Source organism: Rhinatrema bivittatum, chromosome 7 (assembly GCF_901001135.1).
Source record: "Rhinatrema bivittatum chromosome 7, aRhiBiv1.1, whole genome shotgun sequence".
Classification (NCBI taxonomy): Eukaryota; Metazoa; Chordata; class Amphibia; order Gymnophiona; family Rhinatrematidae; genus Rhinatrema; species Rhinatrema bivittatum.
In genome coordinates this window covers 279386482-279407825 of record NC_042621.1, presented here as the reverse complement: position 1 = coordinate 279407825, position 21344 = coordinate 279386482, and the positions used below count along the sequence as shown (strand labels likewise).

General features: G+C 44.5%; 1 protein-coding gene across 4 annotated transcripts in view; it reads right to left on the bottom strand.

Annotated features, from left to right (window-relative positions):
- Nucleotides 1–1414: 1414 nt before the first annotated feature.
- LOC115095953 (glutathione S-transferase omega-1-like) overlaps nucleotides 1415–21344 on the bottom strand; it is a 41147-nt gene continuing 21217 nt past the window's right edge. For 3 of the 4 annotated variants that reach the window (XM_029610333.1, XM_029610332.1, XM_029610334.1), the window contains exons 4-6: nucleotides 17619–17720; nucleotides 15113–15216; nucleotides 1415–1889 (exon numbers count right to left, since the gene is read on the bottom strand). In XM_029610333.1, coding sequence (XP_029466193.1) covers nucleotides 1727–1889; nucleotides 15113–15216; nucleotides 17619–17720 — 369 coding nt within the window. In that variant the 3' untranslated portion in view covers nucleotides 1415–1726. The remainder of the gene's footprint in view (nucleotides 1890–15112; nucleotides 15217–17618; nucleotides 17721–21344) is intronic. The other variant, XM_029610335.1, reaches the window with a different exon arrangement.

Genomic DNA, 21344 nt, shown 5'->3' with positions numbered 1-21344 from the left:
TGGTTCAAAAACCCTCGACAGGTTTTCGCTTCCCCAGCATAGCGTGAAGGTGCGGGTAGCTGAGTAACAGGGCTGGAAGTTCCCTCTTGAGCCGGTGGCGCAGCAGGCGGGGGGGTCCGAGGGCATAGTGTCCAGGCAGGCAGCTAGTTGCTCCACAGTAGCTGCTAGCACATCAAGGCAATGCTGCTGTTGTTGCATTCGTTGAGCCATTCCTGGAATGGCCTGAAGGCCGGACATGTCCGCCGAGTCCATGGCCTTGCAATCTGTTGTGATTTAACTGTACGTGGACCCTTGGGCCGGCCTGCCGGAGACTGGGAAAGGTGGACAATGTCTCCATGTGATGGGGAGCAGGCCGGGAGGCGGACACCAGGCCAGGTGAAGGAGCTGGCCTTCACTCAGGGAACCCGTACTCCCCAGGAGGAGCCTGTGGGAGTCGAGCTACTAGGGCTAGGAGAACAGAAGAGGTGTCTTCACCCTGGAAGCCGAAACTCCCCCGGGAGGAGCCCGTAGGAGCCCGGCCGCTGGGACTTAGGCAAGTCTCTGGAATCTGGCTGAAACTGAAGCAGGATACTGAGGCAGGAACCTGGCTGGAACTGAAGCAAGGCTACAGGCAAGAAGTTAGTAACCTCCGATGCACACAGCAACTAGGAACCGCAAGGTAACCTCGTTGTAAGGCGTCTGCTAGAGGCAGGCGCTGACCTTATATACTTGCCGGCGTCTGACGTCACGGGAGCGGGTGGATCGAGTGGCGGGAAGAGCCCTATATCTTTGGCCTCCTTGCGCGTGCACACGCCTAGGAGGAGGGCGGCTGACTGGAGCGTCCCGATGTCATTGCCCCCGCAGGGACACCACCGAACAGGCCCGGAACCCGGCGAGCTCCCACCACGAGGCAGGACCCGATGCCAGGCACCGAGAGGTAAGGCCCCGGTCGCGAGTGCCACGACCGGGACCGCAACAATCCTGCTTGTCTTTTGAGAATGTTATTTTTTTAGGATGAAAAACTTGAAAATTCATTCATTGCTTTTTAACCCTGGTTCTAAATAGGATTACTATTTGAGTTTTCAGCTTTCACAATGCAACAGCTGACTTGATTGTTGTGTCTAGTTTCTTAATTCAAGGGATTAGGCAGTAGAACTACTGGACTGGCATTTCTGACCCCCTCCCCCACACCAAGTTTTAAGCATCGTGGCCAGTTTTTCCTGTCAAGTGTTAGAAAATATGCATAGTCTAATTAAGACTAATTAGAAACAAGGCAGACAGCCAGGTGGTGAAATTTAAAATTACAACAAATTCTCTTTGATCTGTACTTGACAATGTTCTTACTGTAGTCTGAAGAAAATACATAAAGTCAGAAGATAATAACGTTCTAGTGTAGTCTTTCAACTCCAATTGACAGGACACCAACAAAAACAGGTTTGAGACATTTTATGTTTTTATTTTCAACATACCATTTTTCCAAACAATTCAAGCAGACATCCAGCGAAAGAAAAGATGCAATAGTTGATTAAAAGGACCAGTTATATCAATCTGCTGAAGGTGTCTAGAAGAGGGGTTAGGAAATCACTTTATAGACAAAATATACAATTCAGATTCTTGCAGGCCAGTGCTTGCTTTCCAAGCAGATTTGTACTGGTAAAGATTAAGAGACCCAGAGTTGTAATGTGCAGAATCCTACCTCAGCCCTCTTGAGAATGCAAGAGGTGGGTAAGACACCAAGACATGCAGGCTATATATTTGAGACCCCAACATTTCCACATTCAGGATTATTCTCCCTATACAGCTTCAAAAAGGCTTCAAAATCTTCAGAGCTGATACGTAACTTTTTAACAGCTGGATCCTCCATCATGGCTTCACCCCACTTTTTGAGCTTTGGGACATCATTTAAAAATCTGTTAAAGAAAACAAACAGGTGAATATAGACTGAGGACATGAGGACACAGCCGGTGCTATGATAAGTCAGGCCAATGGTCAAGCCTCGCATCCAATCTGGGTCACATGAAGTACCTGGGCAAATCCTAGTCCAGGGGACCCTCAACATTTTCAGGATATCCACGATGAATATGCACAAAATCAATTTGCATATACTAGGTCTCCAATGCATACAGATTCTCTCATGTATATTCACTGTGGATATCCTGAAAACCAGACTGACTCAGGGGGTGAGGGGCCAGGACAGCTTTTGAGGCGTACCATCCTAATTATGTCCTTATTGATCACTGCAAGAAGTAGCAGTACCCAGGTGTGCCTGGCTAGTGGCTAATTGTTAATAGACTTGTCTCAGAAAGTGGCCAGAAATCTCAATGTTAAATGTAGTATTTAGTAAAATGCATGTAGAGGACACTATTTTAAACCACATTAGTTCCACAGCTATTTCTTTCACCTATATTGAAGTTTAAAGTATGTTCAGCTTTGGCTTAGAAAAAAAATGTTCTCTCGTGTGGACAAACCAGATCATCCTGTTTTGTATTTCTTATCCTAATTAGAGAAAGATGCTTCTACTTATGCTAGCACTTATCTGTATGAAGTACAAGTCAGGAGAATGCATGCACCAATACTTGTGCTAATGGCCCCGTTTTGTTTTGGTTTTTACCTGGTTCTTTCCTCCTGCTTTTTTGGACCTTCAGCTCAAATTGGAGCCAGCCTTCATTCAGCTACTGAGATTTGTCTACCCCCTTTTATCTCCTTCCCCAGTTTACCCTAGTCCAGCCATTACAGCACCAGTCCTTGGCTAAGGGCCATGCACCAGGGGTCCTTCTGGAACCCTGCAGTCATGGGCCCTAAATCCAGCCACTAGGTGTCACTTGTGTGGATGATGGCAGCTTCAGTGGGGGAGTCACTCCCAATACTGCCCTTTCCTTAAGAGCAGGAATATCAAAACACTGATGCCTCCAAAGTAGATCATAGAATGGCAGCTAACAGCCTTTTCAGTTACTAAAAGCAGGCTAGCCAATCCTGTCTTTTTAGCAAAGACTAGATGAGTCAAATAGTCTAGAGCAGCGGTTCTCAACCGGTGTGTTACATGCTACCGATTTCCTGCTGCACTTCCCTCCTCTTCCTTCACCAAGCAAGAGGCAGGCAATCTTCCACTGCTGCTGTTGCCAGCTGGTCTATCAGCATGTTCAAGCCCGGATGGGAGCGGCAGCAGTATTAGTGGAGACTGGCAACTGCGGCTGGACTTTTCTTCTTCCCGCACCTGTCCCCATGGCCCAAGCAAGAGGCAGGCAATCTTCCACTGCTGCTGTTGCCAGCTGGGCTATCAGCATGTTCAAGCCCGGATGGGAGCGGCAGCAGTATTAGTGGAGACTGGCAACTGCGGCTGGGCTTTTCTTCTTCCCGCACCTGTCCCCATGGCCCAAGCAAGAGGCAGGCAATCTTCCACTGCTGCTGTTGCCAGCTGGGCTATCAGCATGTTCAAGCCCGGATGGGAGCGGCAGCAGTATTAGTGGAGACTGGCAACTGTGGCTGGGCTTTTCTTCTTCCCGCACCTGTCCCCATGGCCCAAGCAAGAGGCAGGCAATCTTCCACTGCTGCTGTTGCCAGCTGGGCTATCAGCATGTTCAAGCCCGGATGGGAGCGGCAGCAGTATTAGTGGAGACTGGCAACTGCGGCTGGGCTTTTCTTCTTCCCACACCTGTCCCCATGGCCCAAAACAGGGCCATGGGGACAGGTGCAGTAGGGGGCGCAGGAAGGAGAAAGAGCCTTGCTGCATGGAAAAATAGCGGCAGCAGCTTCGGCCCCCGAGCAGTAGCGTGGGTCCAGAGCAAAATCTGAAGGTTCAAGTCCTGCTGTCACTCCTTGTGACCTTGGGCAAGTCACTTAACCCTCCATTGCCTCAAGTACAAAAACTTAGATTGTAAGCCCTCTGGGGATAGGGAAATACCTACAGGAGCTGAATGTAAACCAGTGTGATATCTCAATTGAGATCAGATGTCGGTATATAAAAAATAAATAAATAAATGAGTATGATTGAGAGACATCTGGTCAGAGATGACTGGAGTGTGTGTGTGTGTGTAAGAGAAAGAGAAACTGGTCAGGGAGGTGACTGGTGTGTATGTGTGTGTGAAAGAAAGCATGGAAGTGAGAAACCTGTGTATGTAAGAGAGCATGGGAGTAAGAAGCTGTGTGGGTGAGTGAGGGAAAGCATAGGAGTGGGAAGCCTGTGTGGGAGTGTATGCATGAGAGAAAGACTGGTTGGTGAGGTGACTGGTGTGTGTATGTGAGAGAAAAAGTGATTATGGGAATGAGAAATCTGTGCATATGGAGAGAGCGGGCATGGGAGTGGGAAGCCTGTGTGTGTGTGCATGAGAGAGAGAGAGACTGTTCGGGAACGTGTCTGGTGGGGTGTAAGAGAAAGCAGAGTTGCTTACATGTAATAGGTGTTCTCCCAGGACAGCAGGATGTAGTCCTCACATATAGGTGACGTCATCGGATGGAGCCCTATCACAGAACATTTTTGTCAAAGTTTCTAGAACTTTGACTGGCACAGTGAGCATGCACAGCATGCCACTATCCCCATGGCCACACAGGGTCTCCCTTCAGTCTCGTTTGTAGCAAAAGTACGAGTGAAAAAATAAAATAAAGTGTTAGCGAACCCAACTCCATGGTGTGGCGGGTGGGTTTCGTGAGGACTACATCCTGCTGTCCTGGGAGAACACCTGTTACAGGTAAGCAACTTTGCTTTCTCACAGGGCAAGCAGGATGGTAGTCCTCACATATGAGTGAATAGTGTAGATAGGCCTTAGGCCTGAGCTATGTATTTCCTGATTCTGCTGGCAACATATTTCACAACCATGTGCTTTGGCAAGCTCAATACCGGAAGAAGGCAACACCCCAGAGACGGTACCTGATTGGACTATAAAGTTACGTTCATAATTGGATATTAGAAGAAGATAATACACCCAGGATGCGCATCAATGTATTTCTATTGGACAATGCAAAAAGTTTAAAAACTCCAGCCGAAGAGCTCCGCATCTGAGAAGCAAGCTGAATGTCCTTTACTACTGACCTGCGTCTCCAGAGAAACAACGACTTCCTCTTTCCTTGTTCCTCTTTCTATATTGTCTTTGTCTTGCTATCAATAAATTTGCCTTTTAGATCAAAAAGCTGTCTGAAGTTACTTTCCCGAATTCCCGCCGGGAAAACATATTGGTGGAGAATGCGGGCATCGCGGACAAGCATTCCTTCAGGAATATCTCATCGCCAGCATCAAAGAAAGTGAGGGTGCCGTCGTTCGGGAGTGGGACCCACCCTGAAGCATCCAGAATCTACTTTGAGATTTTTGAGACCTGAAGCACTTCAGAAACCACTAAGGAAGCATTTGAGGAAGTAAGTCTTACTCTCAAAGAAAAGAAAAAAAAACTGTTCAGTAACTTTTATTATCTCCTAGACCTTGGCGCGCACTGCTGTCTGGCAGATCTTGTACAGTACCAATCAATTAGCCCAAGTTGAATACTGCGACATACCACCTGGGGCTCCGGGCTTTTGCCGGGATACGTGCCGGGACGGAGTAGAAACTAGTCAGGTGGATCCCGAAGCGGGATTACGTGCCGCAGAAAAAAGAAGCCTTCAGATCAAGTATTCCACGGAATACGTACGTGGAGCTGTCTGGAAAGGTAAGTAAAAACTTGTCTTATACGAGTGAGTCATAGGTTTTTCCGTTAGTGTACTAATAAGTTCGAAAACAGTTGGCAGACTTGACGCTGCCTTCTGGCCCTATCCCGGTTGTTTCGGCGGTAACGCACTGGAGCCCAAGTAATTTAGTAGGAACCGGTAACCAGTCGAACGGAACGAAAAGGAGTAGATAGGTCTTTAGTTAGATAGTTAGATAGTTAGATAGTTGTCTGCAGGCTGTCTCTCCCTGCCCCGCTGTGAATACCTTCGCGTTTGAAGAAGTACAGCACACCGGAAGCGTGAATTCACGGTACGGTGAAAACTACAATTAAGGTAAGGTTGAACCACTCTCTCATATAAGAGAGTGGCTACACGAAATTTATTATTAATAATTGTGTCGTAGTCTGGTCTGCAATATTGAGAGATCCCAAGATGGTAGGAGAGGTTAGTGAGTCATGTCCCCTGAACAAAGTCATTGCCCTGCTTAAACCCAATGAGAAGTTGATTCGTAAATACCATTCTAAGTGGGTAGCGTGGGCAGAGAAGGATGCTTTCCTTGCTTGGCCAGCAGGAGGCTCCTTTGACACGCCCTTGCTCGTACAGCTTATGACATTTCTGGAAAACAAGTATCGTAAATCTAATGGGCAAGACGTAAGAACCCTGGCAAACCATGTCCAAATTCATAGTTGGTTTGTCATGACAAAGGCCTTTTTAGAAAAAGAGGAAGAAATTAGTAAGGAATTCACATCACCGCCTCCTTATAGTACTACTGACACTGTCTTCAGATGTCTAGTGCAGAGTACAGGACCCCCCCCACCTTTAGAGAAGGCGATGGCTGCAGTAGGATACTTCCATTTGATTCCTACAGCACCTTCTGAGGAGAAACCACACCCTGATTGGCCAACACCACAACGTCGTCTGCCAAGTGGGCAGTGTTTTCAGTGTGGCCAGTATGGCCATTATAGTAGGGATTGCCATTATCGGCCTAACAACAGATTTTCATTCCCAAGAGGGAATATTAGAGGCAGATATGCTGCAAGGGGGGGACCAAGTAGACCTCCGCCTAATGATAGGCCTCCACCACAATTTGACCCCAATAATTGGAGGAGTAGTGGGAGTCAGAGTAAATACGCCCCTTCATTACCACGACACCAGGCTTTAATAGCCAACATACATGTCCCCAGATAACGTGAGTTCACACATATCAGAGAAGGTATCAGCGTATGTTGGACCTTACATTGCCACCTTAGTGAAGCTTGGACAGGACACAGTGTGAACTTAATATGAAATACAGTTTTGAATAGAACCACATTTAGTACGACCATCCTTTAGGATGATCTCCTTATTCTGAGCCTTATTTTTATAGCTATTGCTTGCATTACTGCAATATTCATTTCAGGACAAAGAAACTAAGATAAGAATTTGCTTACCTAGGATGTTTGTGTACATAGAGACTAGTAAATCCTTGCCAGCCTTCCCGATGTCTGTCATGTAAGCCGGAGTGATACGCGTAGCATACAGGAACCTCCGGTATATAAAATCCAAAATTAAATAGATATGTCTCTACAGACTTTGGCTGACTAATTACGTGCTTCCCTGTCTTCTGTAATAGGGACAGCAGCCATGCACTGGGATCAGTTGCATGTGGTCAGTTTTTATCAGATTGAAGAACTTTTGTAATGCCATCACAGACGTTTAACGCCCTAGAATTAATGGGTTTGTGGACAGATATAACGGGTTGCTAGGCTTTCCATGTTAATGTATTTACTGGTCTTATTGTTCAAGTTATTAAGATTTATTTGTGTTATCATTTGCAGGTATATCTTTCGTATAAGCATTTTTAGTATAAGTTAATTTTTCAATGGTACCGTATAGTTTTAAGTTTTAAGTGTAAGTTCCTCTTTTCAATGTGAATGCATTTTTATTAAGGTGATCACCCAGCGCATGCGATATCTTCCTCTTACAACATGTTATTTCCTTTTTGCTCTAAACTGTACGTTTGTGGTAAAAGAGGGATCAAGGGGGGGAGCGAGATACATCTCCCACCAATTTAAATCCCCTTTGCTCTCAACTTTACATACTGATCCTTTATTACGTTACTGACTTCACATTCCTTTAATACTGAACTGGAGTACTGACAAGAACATATACTAGTGTTAAAATTTAGAATCTGAGCTGCTGAATTATGATTCTGAGAAGAGAATTATGAGTTTGACAAGACATTTTAGCTAAAGAGTTAAACTGTATCTTAACAGAAAAAAAGGGGAAGTTGTCTGTGTAGCAAACCTGCAGAGTACAGCTTATCTGTTCTGCCAGCACTGGCTGTGCTGCGAACGGAAGAAAAAAAAAACGGAAGAATTAAAATGTAGCATATTTAAGTATTAATTATTTGATATTTGAGTTATAATTATTCTAATTATTTGGTATGACACATTGACCATAAGCTCAGAACATTATTGATTAAATTTATTATTGGTTGGAAATCTATATGTACAATATTTGCTAATTTGATATTTCAATTGTATGCTAGTATTTACTTTTCAGGTCTTCAAGGACTTCTACCTTTTGGACAGAATTCTGAACTTTTATTTTTCATACACATTTTTGATTTTTGATCTACTCTTTTTGATACATTTTTGATACGAATTTTGAGCTCAAATTATATGTTATCTGTTGTTTGTCCTATGTGATGAAGACAAGGAATGTATATTTGTTGGATGGATGAGTATGTGTCAGTCTAGTGTAACATACGTTCAATGTCATGTCTGAAATACGTGTTATTTGTGGTTTAGCTTACCACAGATGACTTTTTTAAAATGCTTAATTTGCTTTTATGCTACTTTACCATATTAGGTATCTGAAACCATTAAAGAAGCACATATCCTCATTAGGCCGTGATGAATGAAAAGCTGTTACACCTTACTGAAAGCTTGAAAACAACATTTATGGGACTTACTCCATTCTTCCCATCCCTTCTATGGAAGTCTCGGCCTTAACACAGAATTCATCTTTCACTCATCATTGAACTTTACTACTCTTGCTTGATTATATTTTGCCTTTATGTTGTTGTACTCTACATTAATGCAGTTCTCATGATTGTGTGAATCTTATTGCCCTGATCAGATTAGATCCATTCCCAATTATTGTCATCTCTTTAACTGTTATGCATTACACCACAATATGCTTTGTCAAATGTCATTGATAATTGATTGCCATATACTCCAAGCCCATATGCCATTCTGCAAATGCCATGATTTGGATATCTACATACATCTACATACACCTACATGTTACACACCACATTAATTTAAAATACTAAAGTTTTGCTGCTATTCCCAGTTCTCTCATATCCATTATATGGTTAATTAAAATGATCATTCATCCCTAGGTCCCATAGATAACTGGTTTGACTTACCATCTATTATTGCTTTCCACGTTATATTCATCTCCAGTTGCTACACTCTACCCTTCCTAGTCCAGACTTGTTCAGATGTCTGTGAGCCAGTGACAGACCGGCGCAATGTGCTGCGGCATGGTTTGTCAGTTCAGCCTTCACACCGTTCTTAGGCAGCTCATGTGAATAGGCTGCGCAGACAAGTATGTCCTCTTCAATTCGAGTACATTTAGTAAGTTTAAAGGTTTAATGTAGTCCCAAATGTTTATATAGTTATTCTTGGTAATTGAAGACAGAATTATGACATTCATTTGATTCCCCAATTCTTAAACACCACACAGTTAGAGTTTGTAGATACCATCCCATTGGTTACAGAGATTTCTTATCCCTCATCCATATGGATGTCTCCTTCGACATCCTACTCCTAATTTAGATTTGAAGCATTTGTTTATATTCCCATAACGCTCAAATGCATGGTAGGCTAAGACATAAGCAATAGTACTCCCAAGCGTAGTTTTGCTTCTATTAATTAATTCTAACTATTGCTTCTACTATGTCTCAAATACTCTCAAGTTACTCTCAAGTCTCCGCAGTTAGACAACACCTAATGATAAACATGATTGAATCCTCTTCTGAAACTAATGAGTGAGATTTTCTAAAGGATAAGGTTGTATTTTCACAGAATTTGGTTTAATTGACGGGAAACACAGTTTAAAGTGGCTTACATTTCTAAGTGAGTTTGCAATGGTTAATTGTGAGAATGAATGAAGTTTGTTATTTTAATGGCCTGAGATATCATCTGCGAAGACGACAGGAAGCCTTTCATTTAACAGCAGCAATGTTACCTCCTCAGGCTGTTATGCTTAACGATGACGGGTAAGCACCAGGTAGCAAATCATTAGGATTGCGTACCATGGGCAACCTAAGACAGTGGCATTAACCCTGAGTAGAATGATGGATTATTGCTTCAACCATTCTAACCATTCATTGACAATCAATAATCAATCATTAAGTGAATTAATTGATTTATATGCTGCTAATAGGAGCACACTACAGAATCTTGGATCAACTGGAAGAAGGCCAGAACAATACCTGAATGAAGAATGAATGTGAGATTGAATGACAATAAAACAAAGTACAAAATGAGAATGCATGAACAATTGTGATTGTGATTGTGGATGTGAGTTATATTAAAGAATGATTCAACGCCATAAAGAATATGGAAGCCATTTTTAACAGTACAAAAAGGTGGGTCATACTAAATTGATGCTATGACCATTTCAATCCAGGAAATACAATCTCAGCCTTTCATTGGTGAATCGTTTCCCAACGATTCAAGGGGGGGATGTAGATAGGCCTTAGGCCTGAGCTATGTATTTCCTGATTCTGCTGGCAACATATTTCACAACCATGTGCTTTGGCAAGCTCAATACCGGAAGAAGGCAACACCCCAGAGACGGTACCTGATTGGACTATAAAGTTACGTTCATAATTGGATATTAGAAGAAGATAATACACCCAGGATGCGCATCAATGTATTTCTATTGGACAATGCAAAAAGTTTAAAAACTCCAGCCGAAGAGCTCCGCATCTGAGAAGCAAGCTGAATGTCCTTTACTACTGACCTGCGTCTCCAGAGAAACAACGACTTCCTCTTTCCTTGTTCCTCTTTCTATATTGTCTTTGTCTTGCTATCAATAAATTTGCCTTTTAGATCAAAAAGCTGTCTGAAGTTACTTTCCCGAATTCCCGCCGGGAAAACAATAGCGAGCTACAGGCTGGCTCAAATGAAGCAGGCCAAGCAGCACACAACATGTGCAACAGGCACAACAACAGGTGTGCTGTTGGTTATGATGAGGCAGCCTAACATTCACAGCAGATCGTGCTAGAGGAGTTGGGATACTATACTGGAAATAAATTCCACAAGACGGACTAGCCAAAGATGGAGTCCTGCTGTCCGGTCTTGTCAAGACAGTAGTGTGCTGCGAAGGTATGGAGAGAGCTCCATGTTGCAGCCTTACAGATATCGGCAATCGGTACAGAACAATAGTGTGTGACTGACGTTGCCATAGCCCTTACTGAGTGTGCCTTCACTCATCCCGGGAGAGAAAGGCCTGCTTTCTCATAACAGAATGCAAGGCAATCTGCTAACCAGTTAGAGAGAGTCTGCTTGCCTACTGCAACTCCAAGTCTATTTGGATCAAAAGAAACAAAAACAGTTGAGTGGACATTCTGTGGACTGCGGTGCGATCCAAGTAAAATGCAAGTGCACTTTACAGTCCAAGAAGTGCAGCGCTCTCTCACCTGGTTGAGTGTGAGGCCTTGGAAAGAAAGTGGGCAAGACAATGGATTGATTTAGGTGGAACTCTGTTACTACCTTAGGAAGAAATTTAGGGTGAGTACGGAGAACCACCCAGTCATGGGTGTATGGTGAGTTAGTTACAAGGGCTTGTAACTCACTGACTGTGCGAGCAGATGTGATGACTACTAGGAAAAGTTCTTTCCATGTAAGAAATTTAAGCTTGCAGGAATGCAAGGGATCAAAAGGTGCATGCATGAGCCTTGCAAGTACCACATTTAGGTCCCATGTCACGACTGGTGGTCATAGAGGAGGCTTAAGTTGTAATAAGCCCCTCATGAACTGACTTACAAGGGGCTGTGCCGTAATCGGGGCATCTCCTACTCCTTAGTGATAAGCCGAGATGGCACTAAGGTGCACCCGTCCTGAGGAAGTCTGAGACCAGTTTCCGAGAGGTGCCAGAGATAATCCAATAGTGCTGGTATGGGGCAAGTGAAGGGATGCAATCCTCTGTCTGTGCACCACCTAGTGAACCTATTCCATTTAGCGTGGTAAGATTTTCTCATGGAAGGCTTATGTGAAGCTACAAGGACTTGGGACACCATAGTTGAAAGGTTGAAGGGTCATAAGATCAGCCTTTCAACATCCAGGCCGTCAGTGATGGGGCTTGGAGGTTTGGGTGGCGTAATTTGCCGCACTGCTGCATTATCAGCATGAGGTTCATGCCAAGGCGAATTGGTTCGTGGATCGAGAGGTCTAGAAGCATGGGAAACCAAACTTGTTGAGGCCAATACAGGGCTATAAGTATCATCAAGCCTCTGTCTTGTAGCTTCACGAGAGTCTTGCTGATTAGTGGTATTGGGGGATACGCATATAGCAGTCCTGTGTTCCAGGGGTGAGTGAAGGCATCCTGTGCTGGCGATGTCTTGTCCCTGTGTAGAGAGAATTTTTCCACTTTGCAATTGTGTTTGGTTGCAAAGAGTCTATTTGAGGATGACCCCCAAGTTCGGAAGATTCTGCTCGCTAATGAGGGGTCTAGCGACCATTCGAGGGGCTGGAACTTCCGGTTTAGTTGGTCTGCCACTGTATTCTGTGTTCCCAGCAGGTAAGTGGCTCGCAGAAACATTGAGTGGGAGATGGCCCATGCCCAAATCTGAGCTGCTTCCTGGCAGAGTAGATACGAGCCCGTTCAGCCTTGCTTGTTCATATACCACATCGCTGCTTGGTTGTCTGTTTGGATTAAGACAACTTTGTCGAATAGGTATTCCTTGAATGCATAAATGGCCGGATTTTAAAAGGGTTACGCACATAAGTTATGCGCGTAACCCTTAAAAAAGCCCCTTGCTCGCGCCGAGCCTATTTTGCATAGGCTCGGTGGCGCGCGTAAGTCCCGGGGCTTTGCAAAGGGGGCGTGTCGGGGGCGTGACGCCGGCCCGGGGGCATGGTCGAGGCCTCCGGACCAGCCCCGGGTTGGGTGATGGCGCGCCAGCAGCCCGCTGGCACCGTGCAGATTTACACCTGCCTCGGGCAGGCATAAATCTGCCGACAAAGGTAGGGGGGGGGGTTTTAGATAGGGCCGGGTGGGTTAGGTAGGGGAAGGTGAGGGGAGGCGGAAGGAAAGTTCCCTCTGAGGCCGCTCCGATTTCGGAGCGGCCTCGGAGGGAACAGGCGGCGCGCGTAGGTTGCACAAATGTGCACCCCCTTGCGCGCGCCGACCCCGGATTTTTGTTTGCGCCTGGTGCGCGAACAAAAGTACGCGCGCGCAAGTTTATAAAATCTACCCCAAAGGGTGTACCTCATCGCTCGAAGCTCTAGGAAGTTGCTCTGACAAGTTGCTTCGGCAGTTGTCCACGTGCCTTGTGTTTGAAGGCCATCGATATGAGCCCCCCAACCGAGGTTGGAGGCGTCCATGGTTAAGGTCACCTGAGGAGTTGGATGCTGGAATGGGAGACCTAATTGGAGGTTGGGCTTGTGCGTCCACTATGTTAGGGATAGATGGAGTTGATGTGGTATGTGAACAAGGGATGATAGAGGCTGGGTGGCTTGGTGCCACTGCCGTTTTAGAGTCCACTGTGTGAGTCTCATGGCTAGGCGAGCCATTGGGAGTGACGTGGACTGTGGAAGCCATGTGGCTGAGCAATGTGAGCAATTGGTGAGCTGATGTTGTTCGTTGACTGCGTATGGAGCTGGCAAAATTGGACAGCATAGTCGTTGGGTAAGAACCCTTTGGACACGGTGGTGTCTAATTCTGCTCCTATGAAGGAGAGATGTTGAGACAGGGTCAGGTGGGATTTTGAATAGTTTATGAGAAATCCCACTGAATGTAGAAGCTTTATGGTGAAGTCCAGGGAGTCAAGTACTCCTTATTTGGACCGGCTTCTCATCAGCCAGTCGTCGAGGAAGGGGAAGACGTGTACGCCCTTGCAATGTAATTGGGCGGTGATGACTTCTAAGCACTTTGTGAACACTGGAGGTGCTGCAGCTAGGCCGAATGGTAGCACATTGTATTGATAGTGCTGTTGACTCACTAGGAATCGTAGGTATCTGCGATGTGAAGGGTATATGGCTATGTGAGCGTAAGCATCTTGAAAATCTAGAGAGAGCAGAGACAATCCCCTTGGTGTAAGAGGGGAAGCATTGTTCCTAGGAATAGCATTCTGAATTTCTCCTTGTGCAGAAATATGTTTAAAGGATGAAGATCCAGAATAGGCTGGAGACCACTGGTCTTTTTTGGTATTAGGAAATACCGTGAGTAAAACCCTTTGCCCTTCTGAGCTAGGTGGACTGGTTCCACGGCCCTGGCATGCAGAAGAGTTGAGAGTTCTGACTCGAGAGTTGGAATATGATTGTGTCCAGTCCACACTGGAACTGGTGGGGAGTCAAAATTTAGACAGTACCTGTGGATCATAATGGAAAGTACCCATTGGTCTATCATGATTAGATGCCAATTTTTCAGGAAGTGGCATAGGCGGCCTCCCACTGGTAGACTGGGTTGTGTATTTACCCGGTGGTGGCTGCTGCTCTCTAGAGAGAAGTCAAAATCCAGTCGTAGGACCAGCTTGCAGAGATGGTTGTGATTTAGATGTTCAATACAAGTCAAGTTAAAGTATCTCAGAGACATCTGGCCTCATGTGTTCTAATTACTAAAAAATTACATATATAAGTCAGGTTACATGTCCAGGAAAATTTAGCAAAAAAAAAAAGTCTTTGATCTTTACATCAGATGTGCTTCGTCGAGACACCTGTGGGCTTTGATCTGGTATCAATCTGACAGAAGAGCACCTGAGTACAGATAAAGAAATGTCAAAGTACCATAGACATCGAGCTTCTAAAATCCCTGATTAAATATGAGAAATACTATTTGAAATAGTATAGACATATGCCTAATTGCAGAAGCTCAAAAGACATCATCTAAAGTTCTGTGTTAAGACACAAACTCTGGGAACTTTGCCATGCTAGAATACATCCATTACAAAGGTCATTCTCTGTTTCTTATCTTAAGAAGGCACAGCTAGCTTCCCAGTTCTAACAACTGCAGGTATTTTATAGGAAGACGAGAAAAAAAGTATTCTTTTTACGAATATTAAAAAAAATTAAACTAAAAGCAGCATGTACATCACTGGTCATTTCAGAGGTTACCAATTTTCTTACTTCTGTGTTTTAGAGGTACAGGGGATCTAGACACCATGACACAGACTTAAATGTAAAAAAAATTGAATGTCAAATTGCTTGTCAAAATAGTTTGAGGGCATCTTTAAAAGATGTTTAAAAAAAAACAACAAAAAAAAAACAACTTTAATGCATCTTACTCTTCCATATTGAATGGTGCCAGCCGTTCAAACCAAGGCCAAACCATGTAGTCAATCATAGATACGGAATCTCTCCCAAGGAAGCGAGTGTCACCAGGTACAAACTGAGAAGCAAACAGAACCCTTTCAGATGCAAAGAAGGTATCATATAAGAAACGAAACATAGAACGGATGTACTAAACCAAATAATGTGAATGGACAGGTTGAGCGTCCTGTCGGCATTTTCTACATTGGTTTATGACTTAACTATAGTTTTGAAGGTGGGTCTGTTTTTTAGGTTTACTTCACGTTTGATGTTCTGTATGTTTTGTTTATGGGAGAATTTTTGGGGTAATGAGTTTTCATGTTTTCTAAAATTTCTTTTCCTATTTTATCTTTATTTGTAGACTGTTTATTTTTCTCGGATATTTACCTGTTCCTGTTTACAGCTGCCCCTGATGCAGGCGGTTGGGTCCGCCGAAACATGAGTGCATGTCAGGCACCTTGAGCCTTTTTAGGCCATTGTGAAGGGTTTCTTGTGGACTTTTTCCTTGAAAGTGCATGAAAATTGCCAGATAACTGCATCATTTCACTTGTTTTGGTTTTTTGTTGTATGGTGTATAAAGTGGTTGCTTTTTGAGTGTAGGGGTGGAGACATACATTTTGCTTTTGATTTTGGCATTATTAAATAATTTATTAATTCAATTTAGAACTGTTTTAGGTAGGTGGAACTGGCAAATGAATGAAACTTAAGGTGTTTTTTGACTGATACTGCTTGTGTCCCATTGTGTGACGAGAGGCGGTGGATGTACACCTATTAACACCCTACAATTCTGATGTCTTGTTCTTTATACATTTATTTTGCTTGTTTTCAGTACTTTTGGTATTTTGCCTAAATAAATACATTTTTTGTATACCTTTTGATCTATTATTTTTTGGAATGCAATAGAGGGATATCTGCATTGTCGCTGCTCATGTTATGATAATCATTCTGCATTAAACAAGGCCTGGGTCTCCTTCCTTAAATCTTGGTGGCTACTAGCAACAGCTGTTGCATTAATTCTATGCACTTGCTGCTACATTTTGGCAGGAAGCACTGGAACGTGAAACAACGTTCAGCAGTTCTGTAAGTGTGATGTGAAGCAGTTAAAACCATCTTCCTGTCCTGCTGGTTGAGTAGCCTCATATTTTTACACTGCTGGCAGTATACGCACAGCTGTAAAATAGACACATCTATACAGGGATGTAGTAAGCGTTCTAGTACGTGAAACTATTTCCTGAAGACAGCTTGCAATTTCTGTTCCTCCTCAGCTTGCCTTGCAAGCCACCAACCACTATTCTGGGACCCTGAAGTGGACCCAGGAGACAGCTGTGGAAGATCTTATATTAAGCGCTACAGAGCTGCACCTGGGAATTTCAAAACCAAAATCCTGGTAAGTAAAATACTTTCCAAGTTGGACAGTTTAAAAAAAAACAAAACATCTCTGCACTTTGCGGTTTATTGCTTTCTCCTGAAAACGGCTTGCCAGCCTTAGCAAAGAGAGTTGTATGGGGCCAAGTCTTCAACAGGTTGGCTCCGAGTAGTTCCAGCCCAGAATGGGGTGGTGGGAGGCAGCAGGGCCAGGCAGATGAGAAGAACAAGGGCTGGGATGGGGACAGGAGATCATTTCTGACCTGACAGCGGCACATAAAACTCGGTCCTGGGGGAATTTCCAAATCCTCTCTCATGATGGAAGAAGAGGGGGGTGGGGGGGGATGTTCCATCTTACATGTTAGGCAACCGATAGCATTTCAAAAACAATGTAGTCAATGGCCTAACAGAAGGGCTTTAAAAAGACAGGCACTGCTTGACTGGTGCCATTTCACTGGATGCAGTTCCCCCCAGGTTTTTCTGTACGCAATCCGATCTGCCCGTTAAATTGTTTGCACTTCATACATATAAGAGGCGGCTTAATAGAGTACATGATGTTAAACCACCTTCAGATTTATTGACAGGAATAAGTTATTGCCTAACTTAAATTTTATTTTAAGTTCAGGACTTCACTAGGCACAAGGTCAGGTAGGGGTGTTTATCTTTGAAGAGGCACCAGTTATCCTTTTTTACTTCTAAATTGATTAAGTAGCTCTGCCTTGAGGATTCCCTACAATGCACAGTGAATCACCAGACCCAGAAGATAACAGCCTGTTTTTTTTCTTCTTTAATACAGTCACAACTTGCAAGGATTCTTAGTATTCTATATAAAACTAGGAAAAATAGAAAGATTTCAAACCATGCAACACTGATAATGCAGAGAAAGACAATTGACAGCAATAAAAACACTCTAAATAGCGATTAATGATCTAGCAGTAATTTTGTTATGGGTTTGATAGTTGATTGGGTGGGAGTAACTTGCATGGACCTACAGGTACTACCATAAGAAACTTGCAGGGCAGTGCTCTCGTAACCGCAGCGAGTTCTTGCCAGTTTCCCTTCAATACTGGTTTTATAGCAGATCAGGAAACTCTTGCTGAGTTTGGAAACACACACCTGCTCAAACTTGAGGAGCTGCTCTTTGAATGCTGCCCTGGCTGCTGCAGGGTCCGCTCCAGTTTTCTTTGGGAAACCTGCCTGGTACATTAAGACCGGCACCTAGGAAAACCAAGAATGGAAGGTCATGAAACATAGATAAAAGTACTTGGTAGCCTAACATGAAGGGTACAACTTAAGTAGTCCTGCATTTCGATTCATTACAGTGACGGATTTAGGATGCCATCACCTCTCAACACTTATGGCACTGTTGCGCCCCTTCTACCCCAGGTTGGGCAACAGGGAGTAGGTCTAAGGCACAGCCCCAGCATTTCCTGTTGCAGTTGAGGAGTCGATTCTATAAATTATATTCTCAAGCATTTATCTTACTTTACAAACCTTGCTTGCGTCTATATAATTTATTTCCTTTTATTGGGTGGGGAAAAGGGATCTCAAGTATCAAGTACAGGGAGAGGGTGAGAGGACCAGGGATGGAGAGAGAGGACTAGAGATGGGGCAAGATTTGGGAAGGGGACAGGGAGAGATCAGGAATCTGGAATGGAAGGAGAGAGAAGAAATTTCTGGGACTGAGGAAGGGAAAGAAGAAAGGATTAGGAGGCTTGGGGGTGGGTTCCGGAATCAGAAGAAAAGGGGAGAAGTAGAAAGCATCAGAGGTTCCTGGATCTGGGGGGATAGAACAAAAAGGCGAGAGGATGTGAATTCTGGTGGAAAGAAGGGCGAGGGCGGGAGAAAGATGAGGAGACTTGTCCCTATCGTGCTCTGGTCCTGCTTTTCCTTGCAGTCCCTTTCTAGCCTCTTACCCAGTCTGGCATAGACACGCACATGCCCAGCACCAACACATGACATCATACTCAGTCCTTCAACTTCCCCAAAATGATGCCCTTTGCTCTTTCTGCTCCAAGCTCACTCCCTCCCTGTCCTGTTCTCTGCATGTTGCCTGGGAGGGGGAAGGGGCTGGATCAGGAAGTGGAGAGCTCTATTCAGTGTGAGATTAAGCACAGCTAGAAGGCAAAAATATTCAGCTGGCTTATTGCCCTGCAGATTTAGGCTGCCCTAGGCACAGGCCTAGTGTGCCTACTGATAAATCCAGGCCTGATTCATTAGAGGTTTTTTGGGGGGGTTTTTTGGAGGATGGGTGGGTTTCATTACACCTCAAATCGAGCTATTCTAAAAAAAATAAAAAAGGGTATGGATCCTGAACCCATTTTCTCCTGCTCTGGGAGATTCTCAGTCTCCAGGTTTATATTAAAAGCTTACAGGTAGGATTTAAAAGCATTGCTCACACAAAAACAGCTCCATATGTGTGTATGTGGGCCACACATGAGCAACACAAATTGAAAGACAACATGACGTACACACACACATATATACCCATGCATGTGTCAAGAACAAGGGAGTGGAAAAGGGGCGGGAAATGGGCAGGGCCAAGAGTTACACGTGAAACTCCGAATTTAGAAAAGATGACAATGGTGTGTGTCTGTGTGTTATCCACGTATCTTTACCGCTAGTCCTGAGGAGGAGCAAGTCTGTAGATCTCAAGTTTCAGGGATTTTCAAGACTGCTGAATGACCATAAAGTACTTGGTAGCCTAACATGAAGGGTACAACTTAAGTAGTCCTGCATTTCGATTCATTACAGTGACGGATTTAGGATGCCATCACCTCTCGACACTTATGGCACTGTTGCGACCGTATAAGTAGTCCAGGGAGGGATTATTATTATTATTTTTTTTTTTTTTAAATGAAGCATACCACCGGGAGGGGGAGCTTGTTCAGGGCACGGCCCGTCCGGGGAGCCTGCCATTGCCGCAGGCGCAACTGTTTGGGCGGGGGAGAAAAGGGGAAGGCGCTTGCCGAATCCCTGAATCCCTGCCAGGACTGGGGCCCTATCTGTGGGCAAAGAGGAGGTACCAGGAGTGGAAGGGTAGCCTACGCAACCAGATTGGCGATAGGATCCGGTAGTACCGGATCCGCCGGGAGGTTGGAGGGGGGGGGGGGGGGGGGGGCACTTCCGGGACCACCCACGCCCCAAGGGACCCCGGGGGCTCCATAGCCGGCCGAACTGTCAACTGCATGGAGCGGGGAAGTTTTATTTTATTATTTATTTATTTTTTATATTGCTTTGTCCTGGGGGGGGGGCAAGGGGGGGGGGACCTTCTTCCTCCTCCTGCATGCACGCTAAAAGGGATGTATACAGGAGGAGGGAACATGCAAATAAAAAATGAGCCCAAAAAAATCCCGGGTGGGGGAGGGGAAGCGAGGGGGTAGCTGAAAAAAAAAAAAACCCAGCCCCCCCAGCCCCAGGGAGCTCCGAAAACGGAGCAGATAAAAAAATCCAAAATGGCCACAGTTCCCAGGCTTTCCCGACCTGGGAACTGCCTGGCCAAGCTCTGGGGACTCGATCCCCGTGCTAAAATTTGCCTTCCCTGCCGAGGAGGGACCTTCCCCACCCGGCAGAGAGGCATAGAAGAGGCCCCCTCGCAAAAAACTCGAAGGGGGCTGGCAGAGAAGAGGCAGGCTGCCTGCCGCTGCAAAGAGAGCCGCTCTGAAGAAAAAAAGGCTGCAGAGAAAAAGTTTGATTGACAGCCTGGAGGCCAGGAGGGAAACCTGCTGACTCCTGCCTGTCTGGCTGCCGGTTCAAGGCCTCCTGAGACCAGAAAAGAAAAAAAATACTGGTCTACTGCTGCAAATAAGTTAGTGGTAGGGGAATACCTGCAACTTATGTTCAAACTTTAAAGTTGAAATTTTCTTCTTTTTTTTTTAAACTGAGCGCAGCAGTCTGGTTCTAAACCCTCTCGGCAGCCAGAGGGGGGGGTGAGACGAGACCTGGACACACTCGGGTCCCCACACCCTGCAGCGCACAAGGGGCAAAGCCTCCCTGAGACCGGTAAGAGCTGGGAGACGGATCCATCTCCCACACAGAAGAAAAAGAAAAAGTCACTAAAGAAAAATCTCTTAATAGGAAGAAGACCAAGAATAAGTACTTGCTTGATCCGTAAGGAAAGAAGAAGGAGAGGCTGACTAGCCTAATGCAGAGAACCGAAGTGTGAGCTGCTGCACCTGCTGGAGACAGACGAGTACTGAAGGGTTACAGGATAGGCTCTGTCCTCATATAGGATATCCTTTTAGTTTTAGTCTGTCTCCACCTGCTGGAAAGGAGGCTCAACCCACAGTCTGGACTGATCCGGGTACGTACAGGGAATTTACCTTTGCGAAGTGGTAACAATTTAAATAGAACTGCCCATTTTCTCAACACGTGTTATTCATGCATTATTTACAGCAGTTTGATAAATCCAGCTCTAGGTTAGGTTGGTTATTGTGGTCTTCTCAAGATTTGCTCGTTTTACCTTTTCCTATAGATAACAGATTAGAGAGTACTAGAGAAATCCATTTCTTATCTTGCTCCTAGTCTTTGTAATTCTTTTCTTTTGGATACGTGTTTAGAGCAAAATTATGTTAAATCCTGAAAAGCCCTGAAGACCTTTTTGCAAGTTTTTCCATCCAGTTGTTTTATATTTTAGTCAGATTTGATGATCTTGTTAAGAGTTTGTTTTACTTTACTTGTATGTTTTACTATATTGTTAAATAAACCACATTCCCTATAATTTAAGATTTACTTTTTTCTTATTAATGTGTTATTTTATAATTTTACTTTCTGGTTTAGTTTCGCTTTATATTTGATGATGTATGACTATTTTTGTTTATTTTTAAATACTGATGTGTTTGA